Source organism: Argentina silus, assembly GCF_951799395.1.
Source record: "Argentina silus genome assembly, chromosome: 7".
In the NCBI taxonomy this organism is placed as follows: Eukaryota; Metazoa; Chordata; class Actinopteri; order Argentiniformes; family Argentinidae; genus Argentina; species Argentina silus.
In genome coordinates this window covers 22,350,911-22,372,175 of record NC_139661.1, presented here as the reverse complement: position 1 = coordinate 22,372,175, position 21,265 = coordinate 22,350,911, and the positions used below count along the sequence as shown (strand labels likewise).

At 44.3% G+C, this 21,265-nt stretch overlaps 2 protein-coding genes across 3 annotated transcripts; one reads left to right on the top strand and one right to left on the bottom strand.

Annotated features, from left to right (window-relative positions):
- Window positions 1–2,832: 2,832 nt before the first annotated feature.
- On the bottom strand, window positions 2,833–7,495 carry LOC310806799 (ATP synthase subunit alpha, mitochondrial-like). Its single transcript, XM_083673045.1, has 11 exons — window positions 7,345–7,495; window positions 6,610–6,685; window positions 6,194–6,363; window positions 5,521–5,694; window positions 5,147–5,313; window positions 4,712–5,012; window positions 4,312–4,536; window positions 4,007–4,114; window positions 3,628–3,772; window positions 3,235–3,385; window positions 2,833–3,042 (listed from the first exon to the last, which is right to left on the bottom strand). Exons 1-11 carry the CDS (start codon window positions 7,402–7,404, stop codon window positions 2,964–2,966), a joined length of 1,656 nt encoding a protein of 551 aa, XP_083529171.1. The 5' UTR covers window positions 7,405–7,495; the 3' UTR covers window positions 2,833–2,963.
- A 165-nt stretch (window positions 7,496–7,660) lies between these two features.
- ark2cb (arkadia (RNF111) C-terminal like ring finger ubiquitin ligase 2Cb) lies at window positions 7,661–17,211 on the top strand. Of its 2 annotated transcripts, none has more exons than XM_083674061.1 (8): window positions 7,661–7,834; window positions 11,793–12,123; window positions 12,466–12,594; window positions 15,310–15,439; window positions 15,608–15,712; window positions 16,176–16,271; window positions 16,721–16,824; window positions 17,030–17,211. In XM_083674061.1, exons 1-8 carry the CDS (start codon window positions 7,774–7,776, stop codon window positions 17,145–17,147), a joined length of 1,074 nt encoding a protein of 357 aa, XP_083530187.1. In that variant the 5' UTR covers window positions 7,661–7,773; the 3' UTR covers window positions 17,148–17,211. The 2 variants fall into 2 exon arrangements, with proteins under 2 accessions (XP_083530187.1, XP_083530186.1); XM_083674060.1 differs by having other exon boundaries at window positions 12,463–12,594.
- Window positions 17,212–21,265: the final 4,054 nt, after the last annotated feature.

Sequence of the window (21,265 nt, the reverse complement as noted above, 5' to 3'; positions counted from 1 at the left end):
GAAACTACGAGCAGGCAAATGTAAATGAGGTCACATTCAAATCTAGCCCAGTCTGCACCATAAGCTTTCACTAATCTCAGACTCCAGAATCTGATCATGAAACTCTCAGCAATTCAGATCAGCAATTGTTTCAGTAGTGTATGTTGGACAATATCTTCAAGGAAAAGTGGCTGTAAAGTAAGGTCTATATTTCTGCCGGTAACCATGCTCTCAGAAAAGTGTCCACAGAGAGTTTGAATGATTAGAGCAGAGAGTTGTTTCATAAATGGGAGATTGTTGTTGTGCCCAGTGAGCTTGACTAGTCCAATCAGCATTCTGAAGTGGGAAGCCACATCCTTCCATGTCAATAGAGAAGCCATGATCCTGAGTTTCAAATGGCCTGTGATCTGTTTTAGCGAGTGTGTCTTAATCCTAAATCTAATTATAGTCAGTGATCTGGGTTAAAGGGATTTCTGCTCACCGGTCACGTCCACTCTTTACCGATGTCTTTTAATCTAATCAATCAAGTCCAACTTGACTACTAGTCTGCTTTAGCCAACCTGTCATTGTTGTTGTTGAAGGCAGAAACACTCAGGTACCCCGGCTGCCCGTTTACATATCAGGTCAGAGAAAGGCCAAAAACCATTGTGCTTGTTGACTGAAAGGGGACCAATGATGTGTTCTTCTGTGTGCTCAGATGAACCATCTAGTTACTGTTCTCTTCCTGTCCAGTCAGTCCATTAGAAAGGGTTAAATTCCTCTTTGTATCCAAACTTGATGTTTATTTACACTGGTAGACACAATATGATCTTTAAATAATTTTATGCGGACAATAACATTAATAGCTGACCTCCTCTGAGAATTGTATCTTGATCATCTTATGATACTCATCAAAGTAAATTAATTCATTTCTTGTGAGACTACTAAGGGACAGTTACTGCTGCCATAAAAGGCTAAATGATTAAATACGAAGGACAAGAGCCAATACGCTTATATATCATATGATGTTCACGTGAAATATGCTCCCATGACAAATATGTATGTTCACGTGACTCATTTGAATTATATTGGAATTTGGAAAGCGTGTTTAGTGACAGTTAGCTGGTATAAGGTTAGTACATCTGGTATGAGGTTAGTACATCTGGTATGAGGTTAGTACATCTGGTATAAGGTTAGTACATCTGGTATGAGGTTAGTACATCTGGTATAAGGTTAGTACATCTGGTATGAGGTTAGTACATCTGGTATAAGGTTAGTACATCTGGTATAAGGTTAGTACATCTGGTATGAGGTTAGTACATCTGGTATGAGGTTAGTACATCTGGTATAAGGTTAGTACATCTGCTAAGGAACAAAACGGATAATCTCTGTGCCTGTGATTAGAGCTCATTAGGAAGGCCGCCTCACAACACTCTCTGTGGGATTTAAAGGGATGAGCCACTGCACCAATCTAGTGGAAACTGCCAGGTATAACGTGCAACATGGAGAAAGCCAACCGCTAGAGTTTTATAGTATTATGTTTAATTGAACTAACATAGTTGATTGAATGTGAGACCTACAAAATTGCAACATAATCATCATGAACTGAAGGGTATTTATTCATTGTCCTCATAATTCCCCTTGTGCATGTCCAGTGTTATTTCCAAATTAGTGTTATGGCCAAGTTAATTTATGATGATAGACAAAAATGTTAAATATTCCACAGCATGTCTTTGTGCTAAGAAATAACACAATGTCTGATGGCTGTGTCCATTTGAGCTGTTGCTGCTATCTTTCTTTCCCACAGAGCCTGTGTTGTTCTGACCTGGACAATAGTGGTCATTGACAGAAGCCCCATTCAAACTGTCACATGCTCCTCTTTCTCTCGCCAGGCAGTGATGCCGGTGGTGATATAAGCAGCACCTTATAATACAATTGTGTTCCAAGAGAACATCTGTGACAGAAGAGGGAGGCTGCGTTTTCATTCAACTTGATTATGGCACCGCCAGTAAACGGAGAAGCAGAAAGGAATATGCTGTCTAATCCAAACGGTGTCGTTCTAATTCCCTTCGCAGGTCGAGGCGACATCACCACCTGCTGGCCGTGATCAGTGTGGCAACAGAGACACAGAGAGGCAACGGACTTCAGCACGGGACCCGAAACAACTCCAGATATGAAATAATGATTAATAATGATTTACAAGTGGCATAACTCTGTCAATCATGTGTTGACTGAGGATTGCCATGTCATAATCCTAGCTAGGACTAGGAGCTGTACGAGACCTGAAAAATTAGACTGCAAGGTTATTGTAATAAGTGTGGATAGCTTTATTCCCAAACAACATCACACTCATTATTCAACCAACTGCTTTGCAGGAACCAGGTCGTTCCTTCCCTCCACACACTGCTCGCCATAGGAACTCTTACAACAGACATTGGAGCACAGATCGTAGGTTGAACAATTAATGCCATACATTTGTTCAACCTACAGTATATATTAATGGTTTATGGACTGCTTACCTAGACTGCAGAGTGAGGAAGTGGATAAATGGTTAACTGTAATTTAATCTGTTTGTTTTTTTGTTGTAGTGAATTTCATATCCATATATGTATATATATATATATATATATATGTATATATATATATATATTGCAACAACACATCTTGGCTTCATTCTGACACATGAAAATGAAAGTCATGAACACAAAGGTCATAGATTCACCACAATGTTCAAAATGGCTCCTGTGGAGTGCAGATATTCTTTCATATTACATTTCAAACACCCTGCACCTGTAGAACTTGCTGAATGTGCATACAGTCCCCAGCCTTACACTGCACTCAGACTATCAAATCAGGGAACATTTTACGACACTGTCGGGTTGTAAAATTTTATTCTTCTTAGGAGAAATCTGTACATTTGTTTTGGCCTTCAGTGTTTTCACATTTATAAGCAGAGGGGGACAGAGAAAGGAAGCACGCTGAAGGATCAGGAGGAAGTTCGTCAATTACTCAAAACTGGACAGGAAGGTCAACACAACCTGCTTCAGCTTAGCGTCCGCCGTCTCTGAGATCTGGCCATCAGTCCTGGATTGAAAACGGGGATGGGGGGGGGGGGGCATAACATCAATGGACTGATATTCCAACACCTGCCACTGGCTAACCTTCCAATCAGATACTTTTCAGTATAAAAGGCCAATTCAGTTTCTGTGGTTTTAGCTGTTGGCAGTTTGAACATGACGATTATCAAAGATTATCAAATGTGTCCACCACGTTTACCTGATGGTGGCGAGCAGGTCCTGGTGCTGGCCGACGATGTGCTGCAGGAAGGCCTTCTCAAACCTGGTGATCTTGCTGGGATCCATCTTGTCCAGGTGACCTCTGACACCGGCGTAGATGGCGGTCACCTGCTCCTCAATGGCCATGGGGCCTTCAGGAGGGAGAGAGAGGGGAAATTATCTCTGTGCCGTAAGTTCATTTAGACCGCCATCAGCCTTCACCAACAGACTCTCCTCTAGTAATGTACCGATTATTGCTCCACTGAATACAAATCAAGAGGAGTCGGTTCATTATTTTGTAAAAATCCCCCCTCACCCTTCCAACGACTAGCTAGAGTACTGGACCAAAACGTGTTAGGAAACATACAACTTCTCTAGCACACGTGACACGTACAGTACTGTCCCTGCTTGAGCAGCTCGGTGAGACGCACGCCCCTGTTGAGGAGCTGCTGTGTGGCGGCGTCCAGGTCCGAGCCGAACTGGGCGAAGGCCGCCACCTCACGGTACTGGGCCAGCTCCAGCTTCATGGTACCAGCCACCTACAGGAGGAGGAGGGGGAGGAGGAGAGGACTTCATCAGAATGACAAATGCTGAATATCATCCACTGAGGATGTTATAAAAACACTAGAATATGAAGATAAGCAGGGCAGAAAATTCACTTTTTGCTCTACCAGCACAAGGTGTCTTTCAATGTTTATAACAAACAACTTAGCATGACTCCTGACGCATTGAAAATTAATTGTAGGCTTTAAGTTAAGTAAGTACGGTCTCACCTGCTTCATGGCCTTGGTCTGGGCAGCAGAACCCACTCTGGACACAGACAGACCCACGTTGATGGCTGGGCGGATACCTTTGTAGAACAACTCAGTCTCCAAGAAGATCTACACCAGAGAGATCGTGTCAACTTGTGTTAAAACAAGAGATCGATATATTTGACAGACGCCTATCAGGCAAGTAGGATCGTTATCATTGAAAACACAGCACACGTGCGCACACACAATTATTCCTTCTCTCCACATGTGGTTCTCATAGAGGAGGACTACCACACACACACACCCCCCCCCACACACACACACACCTGTCCGTCAGTGATGGAGATGACATTGGTGGGGATGTAGGCGGACACGTCTCCGGCCTGGGTCTCGATGACGGGGAGGGCGGTGAGGGAGCCGCCGCCAAAGTTCTCGTTCATCTTGGCTGCCCTCTCCAGGAGACGGGAGTGCAGGTAGAACACGTCGCCGGGGTAGGCCTCGCGGCCCGGGGGACGACGCAGCAGCAGAGACATCTGACGGTAGGCAACAGCCTGGGGAGCAGGGGGGGGAGAGATGAGCATGGCTCTAACAACGCTCGGGTTGTGGGTTTGATTCCTGCTGGGACCATATATACTGAAATGTATGCACCCACTGCAATGTAAGTCGCTTTGGATAAAAGCGTCAGCTAAATGGCACATATTATAAATCACCCTGGTTTGCCCTCACCTGCTTGGACAAATCATCGTAGATGATGAGGGCGTGTTTGCCGTTGTCTCTGAAGAACTCTCCCATGGAGCAGCCAGAGTACGGGGCCAGGTACTGCAGAGGAGCCGCGTCAGAGGCGGTGGCGGAGACCACGATGGTGTACTTCATGGCATCAGCGTCGGTCAGCCTCTTCACCAGCTGAGCCACGGTGGACCTCTTCTGGCCAATGGCAACGTAGATACAGTACAGCTTCTTCTTCTCCTCGGTCCCGTCGTTGAACCGCTTCTGGTTGATGATTGTGTCGACGGCAATGGCGGTTTTGCTGTGAAACACAGAGAAAGGTGACTTACTTTGTGCCAAGCCCTATTTTTCGCCAGACGCATCCAAGATGGAGTCGAGCTCACATGCCACAGTGAATACAGAGGCAGTGTGTTCCAAATCCTGGTTGTCATTTACCCAGTCTGCCTGTCGCCAATGATGAGCTCACGCTGTCCTCTGCCAATGGGCACCAAGCTGTCCACAGCCTTGATGCCAGTCTGCATGGGCTCCCTCACAGAGATACGGGGGATGATGCCAGGGGCCTTCAGCCCCACACGCCTGCGGATGGAAGAGCCCAGGGGACCCTGAGGGAAGGGTTCAGGTCATGGTCAGCCATTGACTCGTGTCATTCTGACACATCTGACAGTCTGAAGACTACATAGAAAAACAGTCCTAATTATCAGCCTGAAATTGTTACCTTTAAAAATACAAATTTGCTTTTGTTTTCCTACATTTCTCTGATTATTAATTGAAAAAAATAAAAATATATAAGAAAAATTGAATAGTCAAACCTTTCCATCGATGGCATTTCCCAGAGCGTCCACCACACGGCCCAACAGCTCCTCACCCACTGGCACATCCACGATGGCCCCCGTCCTCTTCACGATGTCACCCTCCTTGATCAGCTTGTCGTTACCGAACACCACAACACCAACGTTGTCGGGCTCCAAGTTCAGAGACATGCCCTGTAAGCCAGGACGGACCCAACACAGCCAGCGGTTAGAAAGAGTAGTGGTACAAAGTAGTATGTCTCTCCACAAAAATATAAATATCCACAAGGTATGAAACTTCCAGTCCTGCAACATCATGTTAATAACACTCACTGGGTGCTGTTGAATGTTCTATGCATGTGAAATACCATTTGTTTTGTAAAGCCTATACAGAACTAAGGTCTATTTTATTTGACTAGTCCAGTGGTTCCCAAACCTTTAACAGTCATGTACCCCCTGTCGGTTATTTTGTAGCCTAATTGATATTCTATGAACATGATCCCTTACATATTAGACATTGTGATAATATTATTCTGTTGGATAGGGTGCATGCATTTATTTTTGGTACTGAGACTGCAGTCGGCTATTCAACAGGACTGTTTGGGAAGGTAAATCACAGATTTATTTCGCATACCCCCTAGATCGATCCACGTACCCCACTTTCACAATAGGGGGACTCGTCTGTCAGTGTTACCTTGAGCCCAGAGGAGAACTCCACCATCTCCTCTGCCTGGACGTTCCTGAGCCCGTACACTCTGGCAATACCGTCACCGATGGACAACACCCGTCCCGTCTCCTCCAGGTCTGCAGCTGTGTCTGCACCCATGATCTTCTCCTCCAGGATGGAGGACACCTCAGCTGTGCCTGGGAGGACAACACAGCTTTTTCACTCAATCTTGAAATATATCATCAACATCATCAAAGCAGTAATGTTTTGTTTTCAATGTAATCTGTCAAGCTACCTATACCATTGTGTCCCCTGCTAATAGTAATAAACTTTCTACGTAAATTCTTCATGATTCCGACAAATGACTTAAGGTCAAGAACCAGAGAAGGTCGGTCACCGCCAGAGCCAGTCGCTCTGCCTTCATGTCTCCTCTGGCTACCCACCTGTCTTCTGCAGCCATGGTCTGTGTGTGTGGAGGTGATTGACTCCTACGCAAGCAGCGGCAACATTCTTGGACACCTGTGATCAATGAATGTAAGGTCAAATTAGAAATTGTTATATCTTAACTGTACTAAATAATGATCCATCACCTATGACACGATGCTATGAAATCAGAAACATTGAAATTGCTCAGCCGTACTCGAAATTGCTATCTAGCTAGCCTGCTACCGGACAAGTAGTCTGCAAGTCGTTCTCTCTCTGACTGCAAGCCTACTTAAAATTAAAGGTGAAAGTAAAAACATGTAGTGGGGCAACATGTCTTATAAAGCTTGAAGGACACAGTGACAAACTAATTGCAGTGTCTGATCGTGCATGCTAGAGGAAGGACATTGCTTCTTGGGTGTCAATATTCTGACCTTCAGAGCGAGTCTGAATCTGGATTGCCTCAGCTAGCCAGCCATTATGATCGCATAGCTCACTGCATGTAGAAGTTAGCCATTTATCTGGACAATTGTATATGAAAAGTCAAGTCAATATAAGCGAGTTAAAATGCTTCAAACATGACGAGCCAGCAGAAACTGAAGCGACGCTTCATCTAGGACATAAAGTTCTACGACGAGCGTGTTGAAGGTGGCGGCCTGTACCCTTCACGCCCATCCCATTCGCACTGTCACTTCAGACATGACATTTTAAATGCTGCCTTTGCAACAAATATCCAGGCGGATTGTAATACTCACAAATCCAGCGCGTCTGGGCAAGGTTCTGGCCAGAGCCGCTGCAACTCGCACGGTTAACATCTCGTCTGGTTGAATGTGACTTGTCCTCCGCCGCCTGCAAAGACCAGCTAACTGCGGTTAGACGAGAGTAGTGCAATGGCCGAGAGACAGCTTCTTCTTTTTATGACATTGGTGGTGGGGATCTGTCATTTCGAACAGGCTGCTGCCCTCTTCTGCAGCGGAGGAACTGACATCGTCATCTTTTTATTTGAAGAAGTAAAGCAATAGCGGCCCCTTTCGTACGGGACCAGACAGTATCTGTCCGGGTAGTGTCGACGCTGCCTCGCTTTGTCAGTGCAGCAGCTGCTAGTTGAGAGATTAAACCGAACGGATCATCCGCATGGGCTGTTTTGTCTCTCAACAACCCAGCGGCAAGACACGGATCCAAGGATGGTTTTAGTGCATGTCGGATACCTGGTCCTTCCCGTATTCGGCTCAGTAAGAAATAGAGGTATTTATCTTTATCTTACAACATTTCCGTGTGTCCTGTTTTTTTTTTGGGGATCTCAAACTGCTCGCTAACTTGGCCGATAGCGGCGTTACAGAATCGATAGCAACGTTAGCTTGCTAGCTGCCACTGGCTAGCCAGCGACGGTTGTTGATGAGCGGAGCGGACGAACCAAACAACAGCTGAGCTGTTCCAAACAAAGCTAGCAGGTATGCGGCTACGCTGCTCGCCACGGCTAATGTCCCAGCTAGCTAAGCCATGTCAATTTGAATCTGGACCCGCAGATGACGTTATCACTAGCTGATCAAGACAGGCCACGGCTATTAGCTAGCCTAGCTCAAAAAAACAAAAGACATAGCTGTCAAATCCGGCCAGTTTTGACAGCTAGGTAGCGCTGGCTCATTTTTTTTGTAGCTCGAAACTGATGCTACCTAGCTCCTGGTTAGCTCGCTAGATTGTTAAAAAAGAAAAAAATGGAAACATGCTAGCTCGGCTAACATTAGTTAGCCAGCTAACTTCTTTGTAAGGAACACGTCGTCGACAGGAATAGCAGCAGCGTAACGTTAGCCACGGCTGAACCCGCTGAAGGTCTCTCTAGCTAGGGATGAGCTGGTTAGCTAGCTAATCCCTGCCTGGACGATGTCATTTGAAGATCATCCTCAGCCAGGGTAGCGACTAAGGCTAGGGTCATTTCCCATTCAGGAACAACATACCGTTACATAAATCATCAATTAGCCACAGTGTAGCATTATTAATTTCATACAGTGGCATCAATGATTTCATTGTGCTTTTATTTCTGTTCTTATTTCCTGTTTCATAGTATCGAGGCTGGCTCTACATTCTGCATTTATCAGATCTATGTCGTCCCCCCATTGTGTAGCTAATGATCATCTGCTGCTGTGTGGTGTGGCGTGGCCTCTGCCTGTTCTCTGCATTTAGCTGTATTGTGAATCCCTTCTTCATTTCCTCTTTCCATCAGAAGACGACATTGGTATTAAAAAAGCACCCCCAAGAATGTGTTCAGCCATAGAGTATGTTCATGTGAAAAACACTAAAAAAAGACCCTAACACCTAATAGCAGAACACGTTTTGTCTTTTTTTCTGTGAAGTTGCTGTAGTTAAACCCATCAGCTCTGTAGAGATTCAAATGAATGTCATTGTGTACCTCCCATCCAGTACTGATAGACAACATGCTGTAAATTCCTGTAAAGTGGATACATTTTGCATGGATTTGATTACTGCACTGCTTTATTGAACACCAGAATTCGGCTCACTTCTCAATTTTTTCCCCATTAAAGGTGCATTGTGCAAGTCTTCATTAAAAAAAGATGCTCCAATTGGTAGTATTTTAATTGACATGTCATGTAAAAATGTATGCATGTCACATTTGATCCAACAGGACATCCACTAGCATTAAATGCTTATGTGGTCATCTGAATGATGAATAAAGAAAACATTGTAGAAATAAAGGTACTCTGCACCTGCACCTATTTTCAACAACCTACCATAACCGTCTCCATTTGTGGTAAACCTTTGTTTCTCCTGAAAATTTAAATCAGTGAAACAGACAGAATTATCCGACCTTTTAGGCCGACTCAAAAAGCCCAAAATCGTAATGCTAAGTAAGCTGACACGCTCACTGGTGGTTCATCACTTCCTGATCCTCCCCACTAACAAAAAGTACAAAATGCAATCCATTTCACAGGGATGCCAATCTCCTGCACTGCTACAGAAAAATCCTCTATTAGAGTAACTACGTCTTTATTGTTTGGTTGTGATCTATCTTTACCTTTTTGTTCTGGTAATAGCCTAGTACTCTCAATGCATGGTCACGTTATGATTCATATATGATTTTGTTTTTTACATTGAATAGTAAATTCCAATGTAATCTTTCTGTAGTAAAGATGTACCCTGCTGTACTGTAATGTGCTATAGCCAACACCATATCTGCTCATTGGATGCTGCTTCTGTTCTTTTTAACCCTATATGGAGCATGATGGGCCTTGCCTTCAGTTGATGTTGTTTATTTTTGTTGCATGTTATATATTATTATTACAACAAAAAACACAAATTCCACATATACTAATATTTTTCAATAAAGAATATAGTATTTTTCCTAACCTTCAGTGTGCTTCTTGCTGATTTCCATTTATTGTCTTTCCCCCTCCCTTGTCCCTACCTGCCCTCCTCCACCCCACCCACCTCCTCTCCCTGCTGTGACCAAGATAGACGATTTCCTTGCTTTTCTCATCACAAGGCCTGAATGAGTCTATCCCCCGTCATTCATGGTGATTGTATCACTTAGACACTTGAAAGTGCAGTGCCTTCAACCAAAAGTTACAAACATATGACTTATTATTTCACTAGTAACTGGCAATGTGACATGTAGAGCCTTTGAGATACAGAAATGTATTCAACAATCATATTTAGTTCATGTCGTCTCCAATTATTATGATCACAGAACATTGTTTAGGCCTGTTTATGTTTTCTAGCACTGCACCTTCAAGTTCACCCCAAGTAAATGATCCAAATGCAATGTAGACGTTGCCCAGTTCTTCATGGTTTTAAGGGTTTCAACTGTTTCTGTCTGAATTTGTTATGCACTCTTCCACCAACATTCAAGCAGGTTCTAGGTATTAGATGATGGAAAAAACATAGCCTAGACAATGATTGTGGCATTCAGCCTACATATAAGCTAGGCCTAGACAGGCCTAAGTCCCTTATGCCATGTTGTACTAAGCCACATACTGTATGGGCTAGCCCAGTATAAATATTCACTATGAAAGATCAAGCAGTAGGTTTCACACCAGGCTATTTCTTCTGGTTTTCTCTTGCTGTTCACGATAGACAACCAGATGTGACAGCCATGGAAAATGTTACTGACTGTTAAATCTTCTCCCATGAATTGTGCTGTCTGCTTTTGAATGTAGCCTAGTATTCGTCTGCTGGCCTGGGCTTAATGGTAGTGAAAGTGTCACTATTCATAGCCTATAGTTGATTATTATTATTATTATTATTATTATTATTACACTTTCCCGGCCTTGTTAAAGCAGTCAGCTCTGTTTGCTCTGTGACGGTGTGGAAGGAGAAGAGAGCTCAGTAGGACAGTATGTCTTCCTCTCTGGCCTCCAACAGCAGCTAGTCCACTTCAGCTGTGAAATAGCTGTGGTTAGGGGGAGCACAAAAAATACACGGATGGCATGCAATGCATTCAAGCTATTTTCCCCTAAGGTCCCCAGAATCTACATGGGAAAGCATTTGGTAGCACAGACTTAAAAAAAAAAAAAAAAAAAACATAGTCGCATATCAATTACCAATTTTGACAGATTAGCTATGCATGCAGACCATGACGATTTGCTTGGTGTATAAATGGACATTCTTGACACATGTTGACGGATTATCGATTTTGAACTATAAGATAATGTTAACCCACACATCATGAGCAGCACTGAACAGCACATTGTCATTACAAAACATTACAAAACTGCCAACAAATGTTTCCCCTCATCTGTTTTTTTGATGATTGATTACGCCATTGTAGTTCTAGAAAGAAAAACACTTTAGGCACCAGATGTGCACTTGATGAAACAGCTTTGATGTCAGGCTCCATAAACTCTTAACGCACAATATATAGGTACACACACACAGTCCTGGTTCAGCCCATTGTCGAGGAGTCAGATGCCCACAGGTGAGAATCGAACCAGAGGGCCAGAAAGTGACAAGATGCCATAAAAGAGTATTCATGTTTGGAAAGGTTCGTGCAGGAGTAAATGTTCATCTTATTCCCCTCCCCCCCCCCCCCCCCCCCCGAAGTATTTTTCACCATAGGTAAGAGTTAGGGCTTTTGTACAGATACAAACAAACAATTACCTCATCATTCACACAGCACACTTCACATACATTTATTCTCATTCTTATTCTCCCTCTTATGCCCACTGACGCCCTCTTGTTGTTCCTACAGGATCCCACTTTAACCGGCAGCAGCAACAGCAGCACAGCCATGCTACCTCTTGCCGGCATTTCCAGCTAGGCCCCCAGGCCCCGCTGCCCGTTGATTTCCCCATGCCCCACCCAGGGCAGCCCCAGTCAGGCATGAACCCCCACATGGCCCCCCCTGGGCACCAGCACACCCCCCAGCTCCACCCGTCCCTCAGCCCCCTCAACCCCCTCCCTGCGCCCCAGTTCCAGGACCTCCCCGCGCCCCCCTTCCTACCTCAAGCCTTACACCAGCAATACCTTCTCCAGCAGCAGATCCTAGAGGCTCAGCACCGACACATCCTGCCACCTTCCAGGTATGGGGATGTGGGCCTCTGATGCCCTTTGAAGGGGGACGCCAGAGTTCAATTTGCGTATTTGTATTTTGTATGCTGCATTGTCATGGAACCGAGCCAAAGAATTTTACTCCCTGCACTCGTGTCTGAGACGTAACAATAAACTTGAAACTTGAAACTTGAATTTATGGGGATGTTAGATACTCCCAGAACAAGCCATGAAAATGTAATATTTAGTGGTGTGGATGTGATTCGGGATCGAGGCGTACAGGTTTCTTCTAAGTGAATTGGGTAAATCTACACTGGGCCGCTTCATCCGACTCCATGATGTATAACTCGTCGATGGTTATCTTCTTCAAGCAGACGCACCCCAGAGAGAGTGCCCCACCAGCCCCACAGACTGCGGCCAGGGTATGAGTTCGCTCCCCCCCTCCACGTCCCTCCTCAGCCTGTGGCCCAGCAGCCTCGCTACCTGGCAGAAGGGACAGACTGGTAAACATCACACCAGCATGACACAACTAAAACTGGTCTATGCCAATGCCATGTTTATGTACAGTATTATGTTAAATGTAAATATGTAGACAGGGTTTCTATTTAACTTTTATTCGAACTTAATTGTTTTGTTTGGGTACTACCTCTGTCAAACTTTTACTTAAAAAAAAAACACGTGTGACACTGACTGACCATACCTACAACCTTACTGTTACCCCTCTTCCAGTTTTTGATCATCATTTTGTATTCTTCTCCCTTCCTCTCAAATCCTCCCCCTCCCAGTCAGTCTCTACCCACACTGTATCCTCTTGTCGCAACCTGCGTACCCTCTCCTTGAATCCTTCTCCCTTATATCCACTGATACAGCCTCCCCTCCCTCCTTTTTCTTCTCTGCTTTATTGGGATAGAGACTGTAGAGATTGACAGGAAGGGTGGGAGAGAGAGGAGGGATGACATGCAAGACATGTCGAGGTTCGTGATTGAACCAGGAACCTTGCGATTATGTGGTATGCGCATTAGTGTGCTACGCCACTAAGCGCCCCCTCCTCCACCCTCCTGTCCACTCTTTCCTCATCCTTTGACTCTCTCTGTCCACTGACCTCAAGGCCAGCACGATCCTCTCCACGTGCTCCTTGGCTGTCTGACATCCTGCAAGTTTGTAGAATAATGCTCCGGGCAGCAGAGAGGAAATGGAGAAAAGACGGCCTCCCTGATGACCTAAAACCTTATCTCTCTCTCCTCCTCAACTACACCTCCTCTGCATCAGCTGCTAAAGCTTCGTACTACCATTCCAAAATCCAATCCTCTGTCTCTGACCCAAAGAAACTGTTCTCCACATTTTCCTCACTCCTCCCCCACCTCCCTCTTCCCTGTCTGCGGATGACTTTGTCACCTACTTTGAAAAGAAGGTTGATGACATTAGCAGCTCTTTCTCTCTCTCTCTTGCCAACACTGCTACCACTCCTCCCAAACCCACTGTGCTACACTCAGTCTCTGGTTTATCAGCTCTTTCCCCCCTCTCCCCTGATGATATTCTAAAACTGGTCACATCCAAGCGGGCAACCACCTGCCCTCTGGATCCTGTCCCCTCCCCCTTTCTCCAATCCATCTCCTTCCGTTCCATAATCAATTCTTCTCTATCCACAGGATCTGTCCCAGCTGTCTTTAAGACAGCCAGAGTTAAGCCTCTTCTCAAGAAACCAACTTTTGACCTGTCTGCTGTCCATAACTACAGACCGGTATCCCTTCTCTCCTTCTTATCTAAAACCCTTGAACATGCTGTGTCTAACCAACTGTCTCACTATCTCCTTCAGAACAACCTCCTTGACCCTCACCAATCCTGCATTAAGGCTCTGGGCACTCTACTGAGACTGCTCTCCTTGCTGTCACGGAGGCCCTCCACTCTGCTCGAGCTTCCTCCCTCTCCTCTCTGTTCTCATTCTTCTGGACCTGTCTGCGGTACTCGACACAGTAAACTACCTACTACTTCCTTCTCTCCACCCTCTCAGAACTGGGCATCTCTGGCTCTACACTCTCCTGGTTTGCATCCTACCTGGCCAATCGCTCTTACCAGGTTACCAGGATCGCTGTCCTCTCCACGAGCCCTCACCATGAGGGCTCTGTCTTAGGGCTCTCTCTATACCAAATCTCTTGGCTCGGTAATTTCCTCACATGGTTTCTCATACCACTGCTACGCAGACGACACTCAACTCATTCTCTTTCCCCCCCTCTGACTCACAGGTGACAACACGTGTCTCTGCGTGTCTTGCAGACATTTCCGCTTGGATGTCAGCCCACTACCTCAAGCTCAACATTAACAAGACTGAGCTGCTCTTCCTCCCGGGGAAAGCCTGCCCTCTCCAAGACTCTACTGTGACCTCCTCCCAGACAGCCAAGAACCTTGGGGTGATCCTTGACAATCCTCTACAACATCAGAAGGATACGTCAATTCCTCACCAGAGAAGCAGCACAACTCTTGGTCCAGACACATGTGATCTCTCGCCTTGACTACTGCAACGCACTCTTTGCCGGGCTCCCCGCCTCTGCCATCAGACCTGTGCAGCTCATCCAGAATGGAATTTGTCTGGTGTTCAATCTCCCCAAATTCTCCCATGTCACCCCCCTCCTTCGCATCCTTCACTGGCTCTCGGTAGCAGCTTGCATAAGATTCAATACCCTGGTGCTCGCGTACCGCGTGGCAAAGGGAACAGCCCCTCCATACTTGCAAGCAATGGTCAGCCCCCAAACCCCTGCCCGATCACTCCGCTCTTCGTGGATGCAGCAGTCACACTACTCGGTCACGGCTTTTCACTGTCCTGGCGCCCCGCTGGTGGAACGAGCTTCCCACTGCTGTCAGGACTGCAGAGTCACTACCTATCTTGCGCCGTAGATTGAAGACCCATCTCTTCAGGCTACATCTTAACTGCCCCTCCTAAAGACCTCTTCATCCCCACTACCCCTCTGTACAGTTCCTCTACTGTTAATAAATTAATAAAAAAATAATAATAATCTTCCTTCTTCTAGCATTGTGACTGCCAATGGCACCTCTTGTCCTAGCATCGATTATGATTTTTCTTATGATGACTGATGGATAGATGATTCACTTACTTAGACAAATGTATTTGTTGTAAGTCGCTTTGGATGAAGGTGTCTGCTACATGCCATGAATGTAAATGTAAATGACTGGTTCCTGGTGTCCTGGGTTTGTCCACACAGGGACCTGAGTGTGGACGCTGGGATGCCTCCACCCCAGTATCACGTCCGCCCACTGCCTCAGCATTATCAACACTACCTGACCTCTCCCAGGATGCACCACTTCCCCAGGAACAACGCCTCAACACAAGTGGTGAGATCACCACTCCTGCCTCGGGATTGTCTGATATCAGTATAAGCTGCAAAGATCATGTGTCAGAGATGAGAAAGATAATATCCACTCAGTACAATGAGTTGATTTGTCAGTTATGTCTCTTAATTCCACCGCAGTAAACATATCTGTCTATCTCCCTTCCTTCAGGTTGTTCATGAGATCAGAAACTACCCATATCCTCAGTTGCACCTGCTGGCCCTGCAGGGCCTGAATCCCTCTCGTCACGCATCCGCTGTCAGAGAGAGCTATGAGGTAATGTCACCCCTGACAAGCTGTCTCTGTCTCTGTCTCTGTCTCTGTCTCTGTGTCTCTGTCTCTGTCTCTGTCTCTGTCTCTGTCTCTGTCTCTGTCTCTGTCTCTGTCTCTCTCTCTCTCTCTCTGTCTCTCTCCCTCTCCCACTCTCTCTAAAGAAACACCTGTCGTCACACATTCGTCCATCATTGCCTCTGTGACTAGTGCTGTCGACAGGCCCATGTCATGCATACATGTGTATGGGACTGATCTTCCCTTTTCCTATAGCGCTATGCGATCTCGGTACCACACAACCAAACAGCTGTTGTCTTCTTTTGCATTGCTTGTACATTGTGTTTGTTGTTGTCAAATAGCGATAACAGTTAAGAGTTATACTCTATAAAGAGTCTACTTTCTACTAATAGTGAAATGGTGAAATCCACGAGTCCTGTTCATTTCATTTTTAACTCATGTTTGCTCCTAGGAGCTTCTGCAGTTGGAGGACAGGCTTGGTAGTGTGAACAGAGGAGCTATCCAGACCACCATAGAAAGATTCACCTTCCCTCACAAATACAAGAAGGTAAGAGCACGGCACTTTATGATGCTAACTTGGCCATCTGTTACTGTAAATCAGAAATGGAGATTGTAAAAGGAGATCATGAAATAAACATGATATGGAATGGAAGAGAATGAATGGAATATTACCCTCTTGTAAAATAGATTTTATCTGAATAAGACTAACCTAGAAAATGAATGTTAAATAGAAATTAAATTGATGAAACATTTCTGTCCCGCCCAAGTGGACCTGCTGTGTAGTCAGGTGGTCTGCAGAGGATCTAATTGGAGGCTAGGGATGACTCATCGTAATGTCTGGTGATAATATGCAAATTACAGGACAAATGGTGGAAACTGTGTGGGCGTAACGGTTTGCATAATGAGCGGAGCATTTGTTAAGGAATCACAGATGTGAAATGTGATGACATGGATGAGAAATTATCCTGAGCAATGCTTTTGTTTGGTTCCTTGCAGAGAATACCCCAGGATGTGAAACCAGGGCTGGAGGATGAGGAGCTGGACACAGATGAGAAGTGTACAATTTGTCTGTCAATACTGGAGGACCAAGAGGATGTCAGGTAATGACTAATGCGTTAGAAAATCAGAAATTCTTTGTCACTGCTAACTGTTGGCAAAAATGTTCTCCACTGTCTGTACCTCTGTTGAGATTGAAAGAATGCCATTTTTGACACATTTTTTACTCTTTATTATTGACCTCTAAACCTGTGGCTCTGTCACTAATCATCGACTCTTTCATACTGTTTCCCTCTTCTCTTGATCTAGGAGATTACCCTGCATGCACCTCTTCCACCAGGCTTGTGTGGACCAATGGCTGGGCACCAGCAGGAAATGCCCCATATGCAGGGTGGACATTGAGACCCAGTTGGCCCCAGACAGCTGATGCCTCCTCTCCTGCCGCTGTGTATCCCTGTCCTGTAATACCCACCATGTCCCTAGAGGGAGCTCTGCCAAATGTCCCTCTTCCCATGTGCATCACTTAGGAGCCTGCCCTCTGAGCCAGCCAAGAAGACAGCCAATGGGAGGGATTAACAAAGCACACTGATCAAATAAGATAAACCGGGGGGTCTCTGAAAGGATGGATGGCTGGATGGATGGACAGATTCAGAGATGCATGGATGGATGGATGGATGGATGGATGGATGGATGGATGGATGGATGGATGGATGGATGGATGGAAAGAGAGGAAAGCGTAGTGGCAGAATGTACAGACAGATGTGCTGAGGCTGTGTGGGTCTCAGCCTGGTTGCCCAGGTAGCATTTTCCTCTCCATCCAATTACCCATAGACGAGATGCTCCATCAAATCCCCCTATAGCATGTTTGTACTGTATTGTGAGGAGGGTTTGTACACAGGCCTACACTATACCACAGGTGTGTACTTGGTTTCCCCTCCCTATGGAGAACCCCTTTCACTGAGCTCTGGCCACAGCACATCTGTGCAGGACATTACTTGGCATAGAAAAAGGTGTGTGTGTGTGTGTGGGGGGGGGGGGGGGGCGGGGGTGTTGTCTGGTGTGAGCTCCTGGGCGTGGCCTAATGCTTATGGTTGTCATGGAGTGTAGTCTTGTGATTGGTTGCCAGTATTTACGACAGTGTTGTGTAGCAAGCAAAGGCCTCACCTAGAGGAGTGAGTGAAAATTATTAAAAATACAGAAGAGGGGGAAATATACATATACTCTGTCCCAGAGTACGGTAGGCATCGGCAGACTTCGTAGGCATTCTGGGAGTGCTAGCTGTGTACAAAGGCCAGCAATCTATTTTGTCCAATATGGCTTTGGATCTACAGTAGATGCGCCATCAGAGTCTATGCTAGAAGTGCTAACCAGGCATGGCTTCAGTGATCTGTATTGTGCCGTAGTGGGGTCTCTCTCCTAGAAACAGTCTCTAGATATGCATGCTGTATGGCGGGCTTGAGCTATGTTGTGATTGTGGAGCAGTAGAAAGAAGGACTGTCTCTCTGCATGTGAACCATATACAGTTTGACTCTACCACTCACCCATGGAGTTGGATGAAGTTGCCCTCGAAGACACTGATCTGAGATCAGTGTGGTTCTTCCCCGTCCTAGTGTCTAAGGTTAGGATTTGGGGAGGGTAAGCTGATTGTAGATCTGTGCCTTTGGGCAACTTCTACCCGCAGTCTCATCCATAGCACGAATTGAAAGGCCTGCATGGGCGGGATGATGCAGTGCCTGTATCTTGTTGTTAGAGTGAATCAAGTATAACCGTTTTATGACCTATACCAGTACCTTATTGCCTACAAAACAAGCACATGTGATTTATACATAGCAAAAACAGCCACTGTTGTGTTTTGGTTTCCTTGGTTTCAATCTCAGTTGCACCCATTGTTTGAGGAACGAGCGCTTCTCATGTTACAGGGAAATGTCTGACTTGTAGACCCATGTTATATGTCCTAGAATGTGTATGACTGTCTCTCCCATGGTAGTAGTGTGTGGAATTGCTAGAACAACTGTAAAATGTTCAGTGATAGAAGACATTTTTCTCTATATCATGCATGAATCATGTTGGTGTAGTTCACTTGAAGAAGGGGTGAAAGGGAGAAAAAGCCATTTGTTTGAAAATACCAAACAATTATTATTCGTAGTGTCCAGACATTCTTTTTTTTTTTTTTTGTCTTTTCTTTCATTCATTCATTTTCTTTCTTTCGGTTTGTTTTTAAGCTCTCATGCCAACTCGGACAGTGGTGTAGTAAAGCCAAGTCCTTGTCCATTTGACCATTTTGAAGAAAAAGCTGCAATGCTGCAAACGTATCTATTGTTGTTATAATGTAGCTTGTGATTTGTAAATGCACTATAATATGGAGTTGCCTGAGTTTGATTTGATAGTGTGGGGTCTCCTTGTCCTAGCTTATGCGTCTGTATTCAGTTACAAATATCTTCATGCTTCCTTGTGTACTATTGGAGGATAATTTGACTGTTTGTGTTGCTTTTTTTTTTTTTTTTTTTTTTCTTTCCTTTGTCTATAACCTCCATCCAAAAAACTACAGACACACGAACATGGAGGGTTGCTAGTTCACATAGGATGCTGTGATTTGAAATGCCTTAAGTATTTAACAATCATAATTTATTACTAATTGTAGCTAGCTATCGTGGTGGCATATTTAATGTCTTTCTCTCATAACTTTGCAATTTATCAATCTATTTCTGTAGAAATAACACAAAATATCAAAAAATAATACCTCATTATGCATTGGTTGGTGGGGATGCTTTTGCATGCAGTCGTGTTTTTCAGAGGGGAAAAAAAAGAAACTTGGTGAAAAGTGACTATAGGATGTTATAAACAGAAAAAGTGACTTTAGGGTGTTATAAACAGAAAAAGAGACTATAGGGTGTTATAAACAGAAAAAGTGACTTTAAGGTGTTATAAACAGAAAAAGTGACTATAGGGTGTTATAAACAGAAAAAGAGACTATAGGGTGTTATAAACAGAAAAAGTGACTTTAGGGTGTTATAAACAGGAAAAGTGACAAGGGTGTAATGAACACTGTTTATAGCCAACGTGGTGCTGTTGATCTGGAGAACATTCCATTCAATGTCATTTCTAAGATCCCCCTCTGCTTTGACCTGGAGAACTAACTGCAGCTGCCGTAGGTGGGAATGTTTTAGCATGTAGCCCCTCTGTCTTTGCACTCCTAGCATGGCTAAACCACTCACTGGAATATAGGAAATATTATACCCTTTCATGTAATACTTTATCTTACAGTCCTATTACCACCGGTAAATTCACACTTTCTCATAGTCTATTGAAATTATCTCACACAATTGGTTACTTTCTGGTATTTGTTGGACTGAATCCCCTGCAAGTAATTGAGCCATTTTTAATGAGGTAAATTAGCGGACTGTGTAATAAAGAATTACTGTTCAGTGTTACTCCTCCATATTTATCCCAGCTCGTCACCTGACTCACAGGTCGTTTCTCTTTGTTTTTGACCATGTTTGTACATTTCAACAGATCTGGATGTTGGACGTCTCTATTCAGACTATATCCGAGGCCCGGCTATGATTATTATTATCTCTTCCCACATGAATATCTGGGTTATTAGGTACATTGTATAAATGCTATATTTGTGTGAGGTTAGGGAGGCGGCTAACATGCTAACTTGAGCTATTTGATCTTATTGCAAAGCAACATTTTTCTGGTGTATTACTCTGGTAACTAAACGGCCGTTTCACACCTGGGTGTAATAAGCTAACCACATGTTTTCGGTGTGCATTTTCTTAATAATGTATTAATCCTACATATTGTCCCATATATTGGATTGGAATGATGCTGACTGGTCTTATTATTATTATTATTATTATTATTATGTCCTGCTCTCACTGGTCTTATCCCATATGTTCTCCATAGTGTACTCGTTATTCCAGAGGAAACTGGACAGTAGCCATAGTATTAACTCAAGCTGGTGAACCGGAATGAACAGTAGATCTTAAAGCACAAGCTTTCTAATGCATGTCCTTCTCAGGTTTTCCTATGTGTCTGTGGGAGTAGCTGTAGATGTGTTTAATATGATGCTGTACCTTCTTGAATATTACAGACGTTTCTTTGCTGCTGACAACATGTTGATGATTAACCTGCCAGTGAAAGGGAAGTGGCCATCTTTGTACAACACACTGCTGTTTTGCTGTTACCGCGCAATGTTTTATGATCCTGAGTATTTTATAGACAAAGTAGAAGTATGTATCAATAATATGAAAGCAATAGCTAAATGATAATGAAGAATAACATGATCAGTGCATATTGTGGAAAAATCTTTAGATTCACTTTGGGTGGATTTTGTACTGTATTTATTACTAATGATGATGCAAAAAGTTGCATAGCTTAACCCAAACTGTTCTGTCTCCTTTTTTATTTATTGTCTTGTATATGATCTTTTTGTATGTGTTTTTTCAAATAAAATGCCTAAAATGCTGAGAATGTAATCTAGTTGTGTTTTATGCTTGTGTTAATTGTCCGAGTACACTCATTTTCTGAACGGTTGAGTCA

Bases quoted from the DNA above. Each gene is read 5' to 3' on its own strand.
- ark2cb (XM_083674060.1), top strand. From the start codon at position 7,774: ATGGTTTTAGTGCATGTCGGATACCTGGTCCTTCCCGTATTCGGCTCA. The intron at 12,595-15,309 runs GTAAACATCACA...TTGTCCACACAG, and splicing joins CTGGCAGAAGGGACAGACTG to GGACCTGAGTGTGGACGCTG. The intron at 15,713-16,175 runs GTAATGTCACCC...GTTTGCTCCTAG, and splicing joins CTGTCAGAGAGAGCTATGAG to GAGCTTCTGCAGTTGGAGGA.
- LOC310806799 (XM_083673045.1), bottom strand. From the start codon at position 7,404: ATGTTAACCGTGCGAGTTGCAGCGGCTCTGGCCAGAACCTTGCCCAGA. The intron at 5,314-5,520 runs GTTTGACTATTC...CCCTTCCCTCAG, and splicing joins GAAATGCCATCGATGGAAAG to GGTCCCCTGGGCTCTTCCAT. The intron at 4,115-4,311 runs GTGTGTGTGTGT...TCTCTGGTGTAG, and splicing joins TCTCCATCACTGACGGACAG to ATCTTCTTGGAGACTGAGTT.